A 15,159-nucleotide genomic window follows, 5' to 3' on the forward strand; every position below is an offset into this window, starting at 1 on the left:
TCTAGTTTGAAAAAAGCCGGAAAAGTGGGTGAGTCCAGGTCTGTTAAGGTGGGGGTGTCGGGGGAGGGAAAAAGGGAAGGTTTTGCATTAAAATGGGAGTTTCAGTTTGGGCACACACTGATTATCACAGGAGCAAAACAACACACAGACGCAGGGGAGAAGACAGTGACTGTGTTAACATTGACATCAGTAATCAAATTATTTGCCAAACTATTAATTTGTGGACTTTACTGCAGTTTGGCACTTTCACTTTTATTTAGGATTATTTCATGCATGCCCCCCTTGATAAACGAGATATTGGATGTGAGGAACTGCTGGAAGAGTGTAGTTTTAATGGACCGTTTGATAACGCACGGCGAATGAGAGAAAAAAACACCTCTGCATTTCTTGGTAACTTAGATGCACTGGGTCGGTAATGCCAGAAAGCTGTGCGTTTATAGACTATCCTGTCACAAAATGCAGTGAAAATCCTACACAATGGTAACAGTTTGATTACAGGGTTTACATGTTTACGCTTGGAGAGCAGCATTTACAGCAGATCTTTCAGCCCATAAAATTGTAGTGATATTAACGTACTGTAAACTTTAGTAACTTAGAAATCATTTGACTAAGGTCCGTTTTTAAACACGGAAAGGGTACTGCTGATGACACGAACTAACTTTGCCTCTGAATAAACATAAACAAAGACCACTGATCACACACTTACTAAATCTGTAGAGACTATCAACATCAACTGAAACTGCGTCTTTTTTAAAAGGAGACGAGCGGCAAATCTGGATTTCCCCAGTTCCTGATACGAAAAGCTCCTGGGTAAAATGTTTCCTAACAAACGTATTTTTGTCGCATGTTAGCAGACCACTGTAATCCACACGTGAGTCCAGCTGCACTCTCATAGCTGGGAACTGAAAACAAAACCTTCGTTGCAGCACATTTATGAACGCAACACTGACGACCCATGTCGCCAAACAATTCTTCTTCTTCCACTTGTTTTAATCACGGTTGGCAACACAACGTGGCGTTTCTCTGCCGTCTGAACACTGTAACAGGTAAAACAGTCTTCAAAGCTATCATGCATATTAATGAAGTTGCTCCTCATTTACAATAGAGCGCACTGATTGGTTCGGAACAAATCAATCTCTTGAATTAATGATGACATCATGTTGTACCGGCCGATACAGAAATCTACTTTTCATGCTGGTTTACACGCAAGGATTAAATCGGCGTGATGTAGAATCTAAATTTCTTTTCAAACCGGAAGAACGAATTAGCTTGAAATGACGCAAAACCAACCAATTTTCACTTTTTGGTGAAATATATGTGTCCTAATAGTGTTTATAGCAGCGTGGGGTACATATATGCCTGTCAACATCTCAAAAAATGCGCTTTGGTGTTTCGTGACCGCGCTGTGAAAACCAAATGACTGCAGACTGCTTCTGCTTTGCTAGCAGAGACCGATTGTTCAAATGCAAATAGGAGGGGAAAATTAATTGGGCACTCGAACAAAGATGCTTAATAATCCTATTTTCATGTCTCTTTGATTGTCTTGTTAATCTGCCGTTAACTTGTAATTTGTCTTTATGTTTCAGAACTGATGCCACCGAAGGAGGAGAGTGAAGAACTCCAACCAGACCAACATCAGACCGAATATGACTACGATTTAGTAACGGTAAAAAAAAGTCCCAGTGACTCAGAGACTGAAGAGACTTCCTCACAAAGAAGTGCTGAACCAGCAGAAACAAACAGTTCCTTTGTTTGCACTTGGTGTGGAACGAGTTTCAGTGAGCTGGACAAGTTTAAAGTCCACATGAAGGTTCACACTGGAGACGGCCCTTTCAGCTGCCGGCAATGTGGGAAGAGATTCACTCAGAAGGGAAGCCTTAAAGTGCACATGAGAATTCACACCGGAGAGAGCTCGTTCACATGTGAAGACTGCGGGAAGAGTTTCACGCAAAAAGGAAGTCTTAAAGTCCACATGAGAATTCACACCGGAGAGAGCTCGTTCACATGTAAACACTGCGGGAAGAGTTTCACGCAAAAAGGAAGTCTTAAAGTCCACATGAGAATTCACACCGGAGAGAGATCATTCAGCTGTCAACACTGCGGGAAGAGTTTCTCTCGAAAGGGAAGCCTTACGGTGCACATGAGAACTCACACCGGCGAGAACCCTTTCATCTGCCAGGACTGCGGAAGGAGTTTCCACCGAAAACAGTCTCTTACGGGTCACATGAGGACTCACACAGGAGAGAAGCCTTTCGCCTGCCCTCAATGTGGAAAAAGTTTTACCCTTAAAGAAACCCTTAAAGCGCACATGAGGGTTCACTCCAAAGACGAGCCTTTCTCATGCGAGCAAGGTGGAAAGAGTTTCCGAGGTAAAGTAATCCTTAACAAGCACATGACGATTCACTCTAGAGAGAGCCGTTTTATGTGTCATCAGTGCGGAGTGAGCTTCACAGACCAGCATGAGCTTCAGAATCACGTAGCGTCTCACATCGCAGAGAAGCCTTGTATGTGCAGCTACTGTGGTAGGGCTTGCTCAAACAAGACAAACCTCGAGGTTCACGTAAGGATTCACACTGGAGAGAAGCCGTTCTTGTGTGAGAAGTGTGGGAAGGGGTTCACAAATCGCAAAGATCTGAAGCGTCATTTTCGAACTCATGTTGAAAACAAACTGCAACGTTCCACTGTGTAATGCCGAGTTCAGACTGCACGACCTTAGCCCCGATTTTGACTCGCTGACAGGTTTTGAGAAATTGCAGGCAATGCCTGAAATCACAGGCAAATTGGCAATCTGAGAAAGTGTTCTGATTGAAAATAACATTGGCGATCATCTACAGCCAATGAGAGAGCAGCATCCACTAGCGTGGGTGTCTGCAGGCCAGCGGGAGGTTATGGGAGAACATAAATTGGCTTCTTTTTCATTTATTTGGACCCTAGAAATGAAAAAAAAACTAGTGTAAATTTGGCAGGAGCACCCGTGTCTGTTTGACGTGTCATCTGAGCAAGACCACAACTGGGTCGAAAAAGAGATGAGGAATTGCTCATTCCCTTCAAAAGTCAGGTGAGCAAAACTAAAGGCTTCTTTCTCATAAACTACATGATCTCACGTTGTTCACTTCTCACGTGTGTTTGGTTGTGAGATGTAGTAGGGCTGCACGATTATTCGAAAACAGATCCTAATTCGACCCTACACACAATCTTAATTCAGCCAATTATATTTTTAAGGTCAGGAGAGAAGCGTACAGGCGGTCGCACAAGTCTTCACTGCAACATGGACACCTCCAAATGGCGTTGAAAAGTGTCACATACTTTAAAGAGTTCCCTTAGATACGTTTATAGCAGATTTGGCATACTATCCCGGGAGAGAACCCTGAGCTCGGAGAAACTTGCATATAAGGGGATCCGAGATCAGGTAGATCTCAAGAGCTCCCCCTTAGAAAAGGGAGGAGATGGGATGGAAGGGGGGATTCTTCCAAAACAAAGATAGAGCAGTATGGAGAAAACCAACTCAGGCTCATTCTGAAATGTAGTCCTGTGGACGTTTCTGGAGACCGCGAAATAAGCCCCGGGAGGTTGTTATGCTTGTTATGTTTGTTTTCGCGAATCCACCAGAGGCCGCTGTGCGCTTTTTCGTATCTCAAATGTCTCTCGCTAGTGCCGTTCGCACCCGCGCTGTTCTCGCGTAAACCTACCAAAGGCCGCTGTTGAACGACCGTCTGTCTGTCTGACTGACTGTGCGACCATCCAATCGACTGACCCATCCTCCTCCGTCCCTAAACCAAACCAATTTTACTGATTGACCCACCAACCCGCTTACTTCCCTAAACCCAACCAACGGTTTACAAAAGCCGTCCAAAAAAAGAAAAGCCTTAGTCTGATTTGTTTTCACGTTTTCAAATTTTACCACATTCTCACCATGTTATGAACTTTTTCACTTTATTTTTTGAGTTCTGTTTTTGTCCTACCTGATTTCTGGAACCGCTCTTCCTCGGACTTAAACCCGGTCGTCGTCAACTCCTCTATGCGTCTCAAGTTTGCCGACGTACACGACGAGCTAACTGGACAAACTGGTTGCAGAGGTAAGCGGTCAGCCAGTAAGCGCGAAAAGGAATGGCGTCATACCACCCCGTAGAGTTCGCTTAAAAAAGGAAATGCAGCCGTACGTACCTCCGGCTACATAATTCGCAGTCTCCAGAAATGTCCATTGGACTTTGTTTTCAGAATAAGCCTGTCTTGGAGAAAACGATCCATTTATAGTAAGCTTGGATCAATTCGATTGGATTATGACTGATTACATATGAGAAGCAAGTCGTGCTCAATCGTATCACTTGTTCCTCTAGAAATTTATACATTTTTATATTTCATTTATAAGGTCATTTATTTACAAATATTTACATTTACATTGTCATTTAGCAGACACTTTTATCCAAAGTGACTTACAAATGAGGACAAGGAAGCAATTTACACAACTAAGAGCAACAATGAATAAGTGCTATAGGCAAGTTTCAGGTCTGTAAAGTCTAAGAAGGAAAGTATTAGTAGTATTAGTATTTTTTTTTTGGGTACAGTTAGTGTGATATTCAGAGAGGCAATTGCAGATTAGGAAGTGAAGTGGAGACTAAATAGTTGAGTTTTTAGTCGTTTCTTGAAAATAGCGAGTGACTCTGCTGTTCTGATGCAGTTAGGGAGTTCATTCCACCAACTGGGCAGATTGAGCGTGAGCGTGAGCGAAAGTGATTTCTTTCCTCTTTGGGATGGAACCACGAGGCGACGTTCATTCACAGAACGCAAGTTTCTGGAGGGCACATAGATCTGCAGAAGTGAGAGCAGATAAGAAGGAGCAAGGCCAGAAATCGCTTTGTAGGCAAACATCAGAGCTTTGAATTTGATGCGAGCAGCAACTGGCAGCCAGTGCAAACGGACTAGCAGCGGAGTGACATGTGCTCGTTTAAGTTCATTGAAGACCACTCGTGCTGCTGCATTCTGGAGCAGTTGAAGAGGCTTGACAAAGTTAGCTGGAAGCACGGCTAGTAGAGAGTTGCAGTAATCCAGTTTGGAGAGAACAAGAGCTTGAACAAGGAGTTGAGTTGCATGTTCAGATAAGAAGGGTCGGATCTTTCTGATGTTATAGAGTGCGAATCTGCACGATCGAGCAGTTCTAGAAATGTGGTCAGAGAAGTTTAGTTGGTCGTCAATCGTTACTCCAAGGCTTTTCACCATTTTGGATGCAATAATGGTTGCCCCATCCATCTGGATTGAAAAGTTATGGTGTGGAGTCGGGTTGGCAGAAACTACAAGCATTTACGTTTTTGCGAGGTTCAGCTGAAGATGATGATCTTTCATCCAGTGTGAAATATCCAACAGGCAGGCTGAGATGCGAGCTGGAACCGAGGGATCATCAGGATGAAAAGAGAGGTATAGCTGGGTATCATCAGCATAGCAGTGGTAGGAAAATCCATGTCTCTGGATGACTGGTCCTAGAGATGATGTGTAGATGGAGAAGAGAAGTGGCCCAAGAACAGAGCCTTGAGGTACCCCAGTGCTTAGATGCTGTAGGTTGGACACCTCTCCCCTCCAAGACACCCTGAATGATCTGTCAGTGAGGTAAGATCTAAACCATTGTATAACAGTGCCCGCAACGCCCAGTGACTCGAGCGTAAATCTGGTGGTTGACAGTGTCAAAAGCAGCTGATAAGTCCAGCAAAATGAGGACTGATGATTTTGATTTTGATAAATGAAATATCATTTATGTCATAATTTAATGGCGTATTCAAGGCCGCAAATTCATCCATGAGCTGATTGCGAGCTGTTAGCTTACTACCGAGAACGTGCAAGTGTACGCCAATGATGCTAAACAAAATCGTGATTCTCATTTTAGCCAGAATCGTGCAGCCCTAAGATGTAGTTTGCGAACCGATACAAAGTTGTCGGCGATTCTCCTATTGTACAATCGTGCAGAGTTAAACCCCGTCGCCAACAGTGTAAACACAGCAGCCACAGAACGCTACCACAGATAGTCATGCAGTGTGAAAACATCTGTCACGTGACGATCACCGAAAAATCGTGCAGTCTGAACTCGTCATGACAGTCTTTGCTAAATTAGTTAAAGCTTTGCGTCTGCAAGTCCACTTGAGAGCACCTGGCACATAGTGTGTAGTTAACAAGTTTTATGTAAATATGACAGTAGTTGCCTGCAGAAAAACACTGTACATACACTCACCGGACACTTTATTATATATAGGTATACCTTACCAGTACTGGGTTGGACGCCCTTTTGCCTTCAGAACTGCCTTAATCCTTCGTGGCATAGATACTGGAAATATTCCTCAGAGATTTTGCTCCATATTGACATGATAGCATAATGCAGTTGCTTCAGATTTGTCGGCTGCACATTCATGATGCCAATCTCTTGTTCCATGACATCCCAAAGGTGCTCCATTGGATTGAGGTGACTGTGGAGGCCATTTGAGTACAGTGAACTAATTGTCATGTTCAAGAAACCAGTCTGAGATGATTCACGCTTTGTGACATGGCGTGTTATCCTGCTGGAGGTGGCCATCAGAAGATGGGCACACTGTGGTCATAAAGGGATGGACATGGTCAGCAACAATACTCAGGTAGGCTGTGGCATTGACGCGATGCTTAATTGGTTCTAAAGTGTGCCAAGAAAATATCCTCCACACCATTACACCACCAGCCTGAACTATTGGCTGAATACAAGGCAGGATGGATCCACGCTTTCATGTTGTTGACGGCAAGTTCTGACCCCACCATCAAAATGTCGCAGCAGATATCGAGACTCATCTTCTGACGTACCATCATGCCATAAAGCACAAATCATCTCAGACTGGTTTCTTGAACATGACAATGAGTTCACTCTACTCAAATGGCCTCCACAGTCACCAGATCCCAATCCAATAGAGCACCTTTGGGATGTGGTGGAACGGGAGATTCACATCAAAAATATTTCCAGTACCTTGTTGAATCTATGCCACAAAGGGTTAAGGCAGTTCTGAAGGCAGGAGCGAGTCAAACCCAGTACTAGTGTTACGTCCCAGGACCTATTTGTTTCTGTTTTGTATTTCTTTCCTTTCTTCTTTCTCTGCTACACCCTAGTAGGAGATAATGAACGTCACCTGCTGCCACTTATGAACTGCTCAGTGATTGGAGGACGAGTAAAGCCGTGGGCATTTAAGCAGCATGTCTCCACTAGAACAGTGTGTTTTGTGTGTGTGTGGAGGCTCTTTTGTGAGGCTTTAAATATATTCTTTGTTTAATCTTTTAAGCATTATTTGTCGATTAGGAGATTTAATTTAGGTCACGAAACACCAAAACACATTGTTTGAGCTGTTAACAGTCGTATATGTGTCCCACACTGCTATAAACACTATTAGGACACCTATATTTCACTATAAAGTGTAAATTGGTTGTTTTTGCGTTATTTCAAGCAAATTCGTACTTCCGGTTTGAAACGAATTTTTGAAGCTGCGTCACGGTCATGACATAATAGCGTGTATTCCAGCGTGCAGACTGGACGTCTGTGCCAGAGTGTGTCTTATTACGTCTTACAGTGTGATGCATTAATGCATGAGAAAGGCTTGGTTTAAACCAATCAGCGCGCTCTATTGTGCAACTTCATTAATATTCATTACTGTCAGAGTGTACATGGCAGAGACGCCATGTTGTGTTGGCAAAACAAGCGTGAAGTGTTGCTTTTATAGTTTGCTGCAGTTAAGTTTTGTTTTCATTTTCTCTCTGTGAGAGTGCAGCTGGAATTACGCGTGGATTAACAGTGTACGCGACGCTCGACAACTATAACTTACGTGTCTAAGGAGGAACTCATCTACAAACGCTGAGATCCGGATTCGCTTTAGTCTCCTCTTAATAAAGACGCGGCTCTAGTTGCTGGTGATTGTCCTGTCTCTACAGATTTGGTAAGTGAGCGACCAGTGCTCTTTGTTTATTCAGTTTGTTCGTATCGAACTAAGTTAACTAGTGCACCTAGTTTAAACATGTTAGCACTACAACCAAACTTTAATCTCGTGTAGGATTTTCACCGCATTTTGTGACCGGAATAACACACGCGGCTTTCTGACGCTACCTGCCGTGTGCATCTGAGTTTCCGGGAAATGCAGAGGGTTTTTTTCACTCATTCGTCGTGCGGTATCAAACATTGCATGAAAAATACACGCTTAGAGCAGTTCCTCGAATCAAATATTTCGTTTGTCGCGAGGGGCATGAATGAATTCCCTGAATGAAAGAGCCAAACTGCAGTTAAAGTCCAGCATTTAATAATTTGGCAAATAATTCGACTACAGATGTCCATGTAAACACCATCACTTTCTCCCCTGTGTGTGTGTTTTGACTCTGAAACTCGCGCGTGCCCAAATAGACACTCCCACACCATCCCACTTTAGTTCCTCCGACACTCCCCCCTAAACAGAGCTGGACACGCCCACTTTTCTGACTTTTTCCAAAGTAGAGGTGTGAAAACACCCTGCTGAAACGAGGGGATTTCATGGCCCTTTAAGTTCTGTTGATGCTGTTGACCATCTTGTGTAGCTTTTGCCTCGACCTCTTTTTAATTGTTAGTTAATTTTTGTTTTCAATACTACTCTGTTATCCACTCTTTACTCTTTGTTAATTTGGGATTGGGTTAGTAGAGAGGGAGTGCCTTTTCCTTTTTGTAACTGTTTTCTCCTGTCTATTTTAGTAAGGGAGTGAGAGTATTTTTCATGTATTTTTCTTTTCTTTGATAGATTTAGTTCTTCCCTTCCTCTCAGTTGTCTCAGTTGGGGCTTGAACCCCCTTTTGAAGCTTTTTTTTTCGGAACCCTCCCTTAATCCTTCAATAAATGGTTTGTTAATCATTATTCAGGTTGAATTTTTCCTTTGTTTAGGCCAGCGGTCACCAAACTTGTTCCTGGAGGGCCGGTGTCCTGCAGATTTTCACACCTGAACATGCCAATCAAGGTGTTACTAGGTATACTTCAAACACCCAGGCAGGTGTGTTGAAGCAAGTTGGAGCCAAACCTTCCAGGGACACCGGCCCTCCAGGACTAAGATTGGTGACCCCTGGTATAGACCTTTGAGAGGTTGCTCATGGGACCTCATAGCTGACACACACGCATAACTCCACTAACCTTCTGCGTACCTGTGTCCCCCTAGACCAGGGGTGTCAAACTCAATTCCTGGAGGGCCGAAGCCCTGCACAGTTTAGTTCCAACCCTGCTCCAACACACTTACCTGTAGGTTTCAAACAAGCCCGAAGGACTCAATTAGTTTGATCAGGTGTGTTTAATTAGGGTTGGAACTCAACTGTGCAGAGCTGTGGCCCTTTTGGAACTGAGTTTGACACCTGTGCCCTAGACAGAGTTGAGGGGAACAGTACCTAATAAAGTGGCCGGTGAGTGTTTATTGATTGCGCTGATCAGACTTCACCAACTTTCCAGTCGGCTCAGATGGACACTTGGACTGTCAAAAGACAAGAATGAAAGCAATTTCAGATTTTTTTTAGAGAACGTTTTTCAAAACATCGATCACATAATAGAGATCATTTTCAAAAATATGTTCAGAAAATACCATTTTACACTCCTATTTTATTATTATTTTTTACTTTTAGATCATCTTAATTTTTCATATTCATTCCTTCACTTATTTATTTTTTAAAATTTGATTGGTGTGAAGTCTGTTTCAAGCTTGAGGGCTTCTTATTTTATTTTTGGGGCAAACTGAACACTCAGATACCTGGAAACTGTAAATACATCAATTGATGGTACATTATACACTGTTATATAAAAAATATGTATGTTTTAATTAGCATCCCCATTTCTCAATGTCTGTGGACGTCGTCAGGCCAGTTAAAGCGCTGAGAAATGGCCTCTCTTGTTTTCAGTTGCCCTGCATGGGCATCAATATCACTACAGCAGCTCACAGTAAACTTACGCATTTGTTCTTTTCAGCATCCATTGTTCCTCATATAAAACAAGTCATAGTTTAAAAGGTTTTTATTTTAATTTATTAAAGTAATAAGATCTTATTTATCAATATCACTATATTACTACAATGATCTGACAAGATGTCTTGATTTATAGTGTGTTTATATTTTACTTTTAGGATTCATTGATATTTTATTCACAGTCTTCTTTAACATTATAAATACACGTGTAATATATATATATATATATATATATATATATATATATATATATATATATATATATATATATATATATATATATACATATATATATAAAAAGACTTAACATCCCCTAATATTAAATGTGTTTACCAAGGAGAAACGTTATTGGTTCTCGCACACACTGTTTGACGCACATGTAAGCACCGCGCAGACTCGACGTTCATTGTTAGACAGCCACATCCTCTACTCTACATTACAGATTTCAAAGGTCACACGATTTGGTGTGACAACTCCGCATGGCTATAGTAGAAAGGAGGGGATGTTGCATTTTTTTTTATCTTGAAAGCGAAAGCTTTACACAATTACCTTAGAAACTTCCGCCGCAAGGCGGTACTACGTACTTCCTGTTTACGTTCCGCTCACTTGTTTGTTTGGGAAAAAGCAGCAGCAATGCATTAACGACAGGTAAAGATTAGAATAATAACATTTACTTGTTATTGGTTCTTATATTTGGCTTCATTCGGTATTAATGATTTCCGAACTTGACAGTAAGCACGGTCGAAGGCAGAGTTATTCCTCCTGTGAAATGCTGATTCTTTTACAAAGTGCTGTACATTTTATATATATATATATGTGTGTGTGTGTGTGTGTGTGTGTATATATATATATATTTATATATATATATATATATATATATATATATATATATATATATATTTTTTTTTATATATATATATATATGTGTGTGTGTGTGTGTGTGTGTGTGTGTGTGTGTGTATATATATATATATATATATATATATATATATATATATATATATATATAACATTAATTTAAACAATAGTTAATTACTAATTTCTAATCGATAATTTCTTTTCTCTTTGCCATGGTTATAATAATATGTGACGTTCTTTGCTTATATTTATTTGGTTATTAATGCATTTTTCCTCTTTAGGGTGTCTTAAATCTCAAAATCTAAATTTCAGGTCTTAAAAAGTCTTAAATTTACTGAAATATAGTGTTGTGGGTCTTAAATCTTTTTAAACAGGTCTTAATTTTCCTTTGTTGATTTATTGCAAACACCCATGCAACAAGCCATCTTAATACAACTTTAAACTTATTTAGAAATGTAATTTTAACTCTATTTAAGATAATAGTTTATTTTCCTTACAATAACATTTGTTTAAAATTGCTCCATGTATTTACTGCCGAGAACACCGACCTGGACAGATTGTTGGGCGTAGATTTATTTCATAATAGTTTTAAAAACTTTTAAAACCATTTGTTCATTTTTTAATATATATTTTAAACAAAGTTTATTTTGAAAAAAAGAGTATGGATAGAAGTAAAGCTTGCTTGTTTTTACACGATATTTAAAATATTTTGCTAAGAAATATCAAAAATATGATTTTTTTATGATTAAATGATTACTGTATTGTTAAAATTATTCAATTATAATTGTTTTGTATTAGGCAAATATTTTCCAACTGGGCCACTTGAAAATTTCCTAACCGTTTAGCCCTTTATGAGTCTAAAATTTCTTTCATAATGGTCTTAAAAGTCTTACATTTAACTTGGTGAAACCTGCAGAAACCCTGCTCTAACTTTCCCTCCTAATTCTCGTGTGTATGTCTGCAGAGCACTGGCCAACGGAGATTTAGGTTGCTCTAGACAGAAATGAAGTTGATGATGATCTCTAGCTAATTAGCAAGACACTAGTATTCAGTTTAATGTGCAATTTAAATGCTTTGGTTAATAAGACAAGACATTGGACAACAGCGATTTGTTCTGTAGACATCCATGTTTGATTCGTCATTCAGTTCTCTGTGTCCATCTTTCAACAGATTCCCCCTCATCGAACATGGCGCAGTCGTCTTGTAAATGCTACTGCAGCGTTCCCTGTTGTTCAAACAACAAGCAGAAATTTCCCTATTTGAGTTTCCACGACTTTCCAGTGGACGCCGATCAGCGTGCACGTTGGGTCAAGGCCATCAAAAGAATTGAGGGACCCTGCTTTAAAATCCGTCGGGGGAGCACCTACGTGTGCTGTCAGCACTTTGCCCCAGAGGACAAATACACGTCATTCATTGGAAGGACCAGGATTAAAAAAGGAGCAGTGCCGTCTAGATTCTTCTGGAATGACTGGGGTAAAGGTAGGGTGAAATTTTGGGATCAGGACTATTTTATTGGTTTATTCTAAGCTTATTCTGCTGCTCACAAACAGTAAAAACTAAAACTATGAAATGTTATTGTAGTAATAAATAACTTATTTTATTGAATGTAGTTCAAAATGTAATTAATTATTGTGTTTAAAGCAGAATTGTGAGTCTTTAATAAGCCAAACTTCTTCAATTATTCGATTATCGTCATCTGCTCAAGAAGAAATATTTATTGTTGTTGTTGTCGTCAATGGTTGAACAACATTCAAAACTACCATTAAACATTTACATACTTTTATTCATTGTAATAAATTATTCAAAAGTGAAAGTAAATGCAATTATAATGTTTAAAAAATGCAAATGAAGTTTATTAGGCGATTCGTCAGGCAAAGGTCAAAACAGGAGCATGCAGGGAATGCAAAGCAAGGTCAAAATAAACTGGTGTGTGTGCGAGATGCATGATGGGATATGTAGTCCGGTTCAGTGGCAGATGTGATGTGTAGAGTGCATTCTAGCGTGTCTGGTGGGCTCTCAACCTGGTGACTGTTGCAGTAAGAATGATTACAGATATATATAAAAACCAGTTAATTGGGTCTTGAGAAATGATGACCAAATATCAATACCAATCATTATCATCAATCTATTCAAATCTCTAGGAACCGATTCAGAAATTCCCCTGTCGGTTAACCCGAGAGCAAAGAAGTTCATCAGCGCTGCTGTTCTGGATCAATCTCAAGAGACTCAGCCTGCGAATGGAGCTGTGGATCATGACTATGCCTACCTTCCATCTCCTGGTGAGTATTGCAGAAAAAATAGAGATGTTTTTCTGTGGCAGAAAACCCGTCTGTTAGTTAATTACTTTGTAGGATCTGGTAGGATTAGAAGAAGCCGTTCTTTCCTGCAACAATATCACATGTTTTCCGAGTATCGTGCAGCCTTAACACTCAAGCTGTATCTGAAATGGCCCCCCAGTGCACTATTTGAGGGAGCAGCCATTTTTAGTGGTGTCTGAAACTATAGTTGATTCAATCAATCCCACAATGCACTCCAATAATGAGTCTACAACCAATGCATACTTAACAGCTAGAAAATACCACAAAAGCACTGTGATGCTGCGTTCACAGGGATGCGGATGAAGCGTCAATCGAGAGTGATTTACGTGTTAAGTCAATGCAGAGACACGAATGGACATCCTGCGAATGAAGCGGCGCTCGCATCTTTTGATCGCTCGTGAAATCTGAACTTCAGCTGACATTCGTCAACCAATCAGGAGCTTGCTATTGTAAGGAAGTGATTCTGATGTAGTGTCTGTTGTTGGTGTCCCGAGGGGAATTCTTCTGCCGAAACCGGACAACAGTTCATTAAACTGGGCTCGGCTCAGTGTGAAGCACCGCTGAAAGCTTCTATCATCCAGGTATAGTTTCTGGAGGAGTTGATGAACTCACAGAGCTGGGTGCACCACTGATAGGATCTAGTGGACTCAGACATGGCACCAAACAAATGTACGCTGTTTTTCAGCCTTCCTAAAGCACTTAAACACACAGCTACTCTCCTAATAAAATCCATGTTAGCCGAAGCTAACCGGGTAGACAGAAGCCCTGCCCAAGACGCGAATCCGCATCTATTGTGAAGTAAGGTTGACGCATGAATGAAGCGTGTCAGGTCTGGTGTGAACACAGCATGAAAACAAACAAATTTCTGCATCCGACCACAAGGTGGCAGCCATTCTGAGGAATCCTATCGGTGAAAGTTTCTAAATAAAATATGATTGTTTACATGAGAGACATCAAAATACTTTGCTTCATTACTAATAGACTGCTCTGTAAGTGTTAAGTAGCTACCACAGGGGCTGAACGACAAGTTTAAAATCTTATCTGTCTGAGGGTTTTATTAGCCAGCAAATTACAAACAAAATGGCTTCTCATTTAGTGTACTGAGTGCGACTCGCTCCTTTAAGTAGACTATATTAGTGGAGTAATGAATGGGGGTAAAGAGGTATTGATTGTATTTGTTTATAATCAGACTTGATAAAAACAGTGTGCAGAAACACTTTGATTGACGTTCTCCCTTTGTACGTGTCATCAGAGGGGGAAAGCCCCGCCCACTAATGACCATCTTTCCCTCATTAGCATAGGACGTTAGTCTTGTTTTTGAATCTGCCACTATGCTGACACACAGGTATTAGTAGCCCCGCCTTCTATTAAAAAAGAGCACAATCTCATTTGAATTTAAAGCGACAGTCACCAAAACCGCACAATTAGGATCAAAGCCTAAAAGAGGCAGTTTCAGAGAGTTATAAACCATTATTTGTGTGCTATTTTGAGCTGAAACTTCACATACACGCAATCTAGAGCAGGGATCACCAAACTTGTTCCTAGAGGTCCGGTGTCTTGCAGATTTGAACCCTAATCAAACACACCTGAACAAGCTAATCAAGGTCTTACTAGGTATACCTGAAACACCCAGGCAGGTGTGTTGAGGCAAGTTGGAGCTAAACCCTGCAGGGCGCCGGACCTCCAGAAACAAGATTGGTGACCCCTGCTCTAGAGACATCAGAGGCACAATAGGTCCCCTTTAAAGGTGTACGCGATTTCTTTCGTTTCAGGTAAACTGGATGCTGCTGCTGAAAGAATTAAAGAATTGGAGCTTCAGGTTTCATCACTAGAGGAAGAAATCAAGCAGCTGACCGTGAAGCAGCAGCAGCCGCTGATCTACAAGTTCTGCGTCACCGATGAGGACTTTCAGTACTACACCAAGTTCAGCTCAAAGCAGGCCTTCACTGCGTTCTGGGAGTCCGTTCACCCCTCTGATTCAAGACTTGCGTACTGGACCAAAGCACTGCAAACAGAGACGCCAAACCCT

General features: G+C 41.0%; 2 protein-coding genes across 5 annotated transcripts in view; both read left to right on the forward strand.

The window, feature by feature from the left end:
* Positions 1-15,159, forward strand: part of si:cabz01054394.5 — a 263,846-nt gene that overhangs the window by 8,586 nt on the left and 240,101 nt on the right. Inside the window, exon 3 of the mRNA XM_088650170.1 lies at positions 1,587-2,554. Within this exon, the coding sequence (XP_088506296.1) occupies positions 1,587-2,554 (968 nt within the window). The remainder of the gene's footprint in view (positions 1-1,586; positions 2,555-15,159) is intronic.
* Positions 2,555-15,159, forward strand: part of si:cabz01071907.1 — a 13,396-nt gene continuing 791 nt past the window's right edge. Inside the window, exons 1-5 of one of the 4 annotated variants that reach the window (XM_087249886.2) lie at positions 2,694-3,058; positions 3,223-4,091; positions 11,983-12,291; positions 12,954-13,091; positions 14,903-15,159. The exon at positions 14,903-15,159 is cut by the window's right edge and continues 791 nt beyond it. In XM_087249886.2, the coding sequence (XP_087106012.1) occupies positions 4,019-4,091; positions 11,983-12,291; positions 12,954-13,091; positions 14,903-15,159 (777 nt within the window). In that variant the 5' untranslated portion in view covers positions 2,694-3,058; positions 3,223-4,018. Of the gene's footprint in view, positions 3,059-3,080; positions 4,092-11,982; positions 12,292-12,953; positions 13,092-14,902 lie in introns of those variants that run through there. The other 3 variants (XM_088650346.1, XM_088650345.1, XM_088650344.1) reach the window with 3 other exon arrangements.

This window comes from Danio rerio, chromosome 4 (genome assembly GCF_052040795.2).
Source record: "Danio rerio strain M-AB ecotype USA chromosome 4, GRCz13ab, whole genome shotgun sequence".
Classification (NCBI taxonomy): Eukaryota; Metazoa; Chordata; class Actinopteri; order Cypriniformes; family Danionidae; genus Danio; species Danio rerio.